The 3,589-nt window shown below is 35.4% G+C and overlaps 1 protein-coding gene across 1 annotated transcript; it reads right to left on the reverse strand.

The window, feature by feature from the left end:
- Positions 1 to 550: 550 nt before the first annotated feature.
- Positions 551 to 2,550, reverse strand: LOC121981331 (short-chain dehydrogenase TIC 32 B, chloroplastic-like). The gene is made up of 8 exons (XM_042533785.1): positions 2,336 to 2,550; positions 1,960 to 2,191; positions 1,791 to 1,870; positions 1,512 to 1,665; positions 1,340 to 1,418; positions 1,153 to 1,240; positions 1,031 to 1,077; positions 551 to 860 (listed from the first exon to the last, which is right to left on the reverse strand). The coding sequence occupies exons 1-8, from the start codon at positions 2,451 to 2,453 to the stop codon at positions 696 to 698; spliced, it is 963 nt and encodes a 320-aa protein (XP_042389719.1). The 5' UTR covers positions 2,454 to 2,550; the 3' UTR covers positions 551 to 695.
- Between the last annotated feature and the right edge of the window lie 1,039 nt (positions 2,551 to 3,589).

A 3,589-nucleotide genomic window follows, 5' to 3' on the forward strand; every position in this document is an offset into this window, starting at 1 on the left:
CTCTAATCACTAGGGTTCGATCGAATAGTAAGAGAAACGTAGGTTAGGTTTAGTTTAGGGGCAATAAAAATAATTGATAATGATCATTATGGACAAAGGTTTTTGATGACTATTGAAAAGTAATAGTGGTGGTTAGCGACCATTATAGAAGGAGAATATTAATGTTATAAAGGGTGTCATTACGTAGTAACAACTATAAAATAAAATCACAATTCAAGAGGAGGTATGGTTCTGCTAACTATAAAATAAAGATCACGAATCTTCTTTCGTCCAGATGAATCAAATTCTAGGATGAATCCACTGATTCATCTTGGAATTAGTGAATTAGAAGATTACCGACAAATTTATACTCGTTGTAAATTTGACGACAAAATTATTATTCGTTGTAGATTTAGCGATGAAATTATTATTCGTTACCAAATTTCAGCATCCCACATTTTGACGACAAATCCATTTTCATTGTCAAATTTGTGACGAAAATCTTATCATAGGTATTAATTTATACATAAACTTATCAATAGACTTATATAAACTAAAAGACATTATATACTAATTGATGAAAGATGAAACTGAATAGCAATATATATGGAACAAAATAATACGAAGTCAAGAGACATTGTACACTAACAACATAAACAGATAATAGAGTCCATCAAGACTCATAATACAGACATATTATAACCTTTCAATTTTTCCTAAGCTGACGTAACTAGCTTTTCGCTGAAATCCCAAAGTCTTCTTCCCAATAATTCATCTCTACCATTAGAAGTTGTCTTCGACTCATTGCAATCAGCAAAGTACTTTCCACTCACACCCTTAATGTTTGGATGCAATGCGACATAACATGAAGTTGCAGCTCCCTGTAATTATCAAAAGGAGAATCTTGATGCTTAATCATTGGATTTTACTCCTCTAATGATAGTTGAAAATAGATATGAACTAGGATCCAACAAAATATTGAAGCATCCAGTAGAAAGTAGAAAGAATTAGTGAGTTCAATAATTGGTGAATGTTAGTTACATCAACAAACCTGAGGTATGGTCTTCCATAAGACGCAAGTTGCAGTTTGCAAAGCACCTACAAGCAAAAGGAAGGCATGAGTGTAAGTTTTAAAGCTTTGACAACATGAATTCATTGGTTTTAGGAGCATACCGACGAAGGCAATAGAGTGCCTTGCCAGGTTTGTCCTGATCAGACCAGGATGCAGTGAATTTGCTGTGACATTTAGCACCCCTTCTTCCTGTTGATTTACCATGAATATGTTATAAATTTGTTAATAACCAGTAGTAGGACAAGTTGATGCGGAGGCATCAGTTTGCACCGGACAGTATAGCAGTACCTTGAGGCGCCTAGCTAGCTCGTTGGCGTGCAATATGTTGGCCAATTTGGACTGTCCATATGCCAATTTGTCATTGTAACTGAAAAAGGGTTGCAAATATATTTCTCAATCAGTTAATTAACTAAATCTTTTTTGAAATGTTCAGCAATGCATAGTGCTCCTAACGACTCACAAGTCTTTGTCGTTGAGTTTGTCGAATCTTATTCCTGTTCTATATGTTGTCATGTGAGCTTCGGATGACAGATTCACAATACGGCTCTCAATTCCTGTCCTCTCTGCTGTGCTTTTCATTTTGTCAAGCAGAAGTTTGGTCAGCAGAAAATGACCTGAAATCAAAACGAAACCACATTGCAAGATCATATGGAAAACGAACATGTGGAAATCTTAAAAAGAATTGCTCGTTTACGATTACTAAATGAAGTCGTTTTGAGATGGTGAAGAAGATACTCACCGACATGATTGGTAGCAAACTGCATCTCTATCCCATCCTCCGAAAGTTGAAACGGACAGTACATGACGCCGGCATTGTTTCTGAAAGCAAACAAGTTGAAGAGGAGACGTAAGATTCGGCCGCGACAAAGAATGGAACAATTAGTGCGAGGAAACAATGGTATAATTACATCAAGATGTTTAGAGGAAGATCCATGGCAAGAAACTTCTCGGCGAAGGCTCGGACGGACTTGAGCGAACTGAGTTCTATCTGTATGATGTCGATTCTAGCAGATGGGGTGCTCTGTAGAATGCTCTGCTTTACTTCACTGGCAGCTTCGGTGTTCCTGGCGCCGATGATGACATGGGCTCCTCTGAGGGCCATCACCCTTGCAGCCTCGGCTCCGATCCCGCTACTACCACCTGGATTGCAAAACGAGGTAGGAAACAACTCAGATCTTAGCTACAAAATCAGTAAGCATGCATCGATCTAAGCTAGGTATCGATTTTGGGAACGATTTGTCCGGATTTAGGGCAGATTTGGAGCAACAAAGAAGAGTGGTGTACCGGTGATGATGACCGTGAGGAGGGAGGCGTCGATGCCGTCGGTGACCTGCTCGGCGGTGGAGGCGGATCCGAATCCGCTGGGGCCGGGGATGCCGGTGGCTTCCCTGAAGTAACCCATGGCTCCGATGAAATCTTGCTGTTAGGTCTAGCGAAGGAAAGAAAAAGATTGAAAGGCGACGAGGATGAAAGGGAAGAGAGACGGGTGTTTATAGGGTCATCGTACGCGTTTGCTCGATTGCCATTTTGCAGTGTCGTGGGGCGGCAGCTGTTGGGGGCGAGACCTGCATGCAGCTTGATGGAGAAGCAACGCGGGGATGGAAGCTTCTAATGGGCCGAATTGGGCCCTATACGCTTACACATGGTCCCAATAGAAGCTTCTTACGTCGTTTACTCTTCTAAAAACTAGAAACGAGTTATATATCTAGACTGTAACACACTGTGGACTTGAATCTAGACATCGAGTAAAAAATATTTTTTTTATTTTTTTAATATTATTTTAAAGTATATTATATATATTTAAAATTTAAAATTTTAAAATTTAGATGTTGAGTTATAATAAATTAGAGTCAATAAATTTTTTTTTCTTAGAATTTAAACATCTTTCTTAAATTATAGTGTTCAAAATTAAAAATTTTAAATACTCAGAATATATTATATATATATTTAGAGTTTAAAATTTTAAAATTGAAAAGTTGAGTTATAATGGATTTGAATCAATATGATTTTCTATTTAGAGTTCAAGTTTTCTTTTTGAGTTATAATGTTAATGGTTAAAAATTTTAAATATTTACAGGGTATATATTTTTTTTAAAAAAATCTAGGTACCTAGAAATTGTAGCATATATGATTCCAAGGATATACCAAAATTATTATATTATTTTATTAAGATTTTGTTTCTTAGGGAGAAATTAATTTCTTGTTGTTTGCCGCAATCATCTTAGCTTATGATGTTTTTGATATTCTTTAAATTTATAGTGTAGTAATTTTTTAAAAATAATAAAATGTATATTACTTTTATTTTCAAATATATTTTTAAAACATAGGTAATGGATATAGTTAAGAATAATAATTTCTTCCAAACCCTAGGAAGGATGTGATATCTGATTAAGTAGAGGAGGATATGAGATGATTATCGATATTATACTCAAATACCTAATTAAATTATATATATATATATAATTTTTTAAAAAAAATTCATTGATATTAGGAGTAAACTATATAGATGTCGAATCTATTTTTTTAATTATATATATA

This window comes from Zingiber officinale, chromosome 5A (assembly GCF_018446385.1).
Source record: "Zingiber officinale cultivar Zhangliang chromosome 5A, Zo_v1.1, whole genome shotgun sequence".
NCBI lineage: Eukaryota > Viridiplantae > Streptophyta > Magnoliopsida > Zingiberales > Zingiberaceae > Zingiber > Zingiber officinale.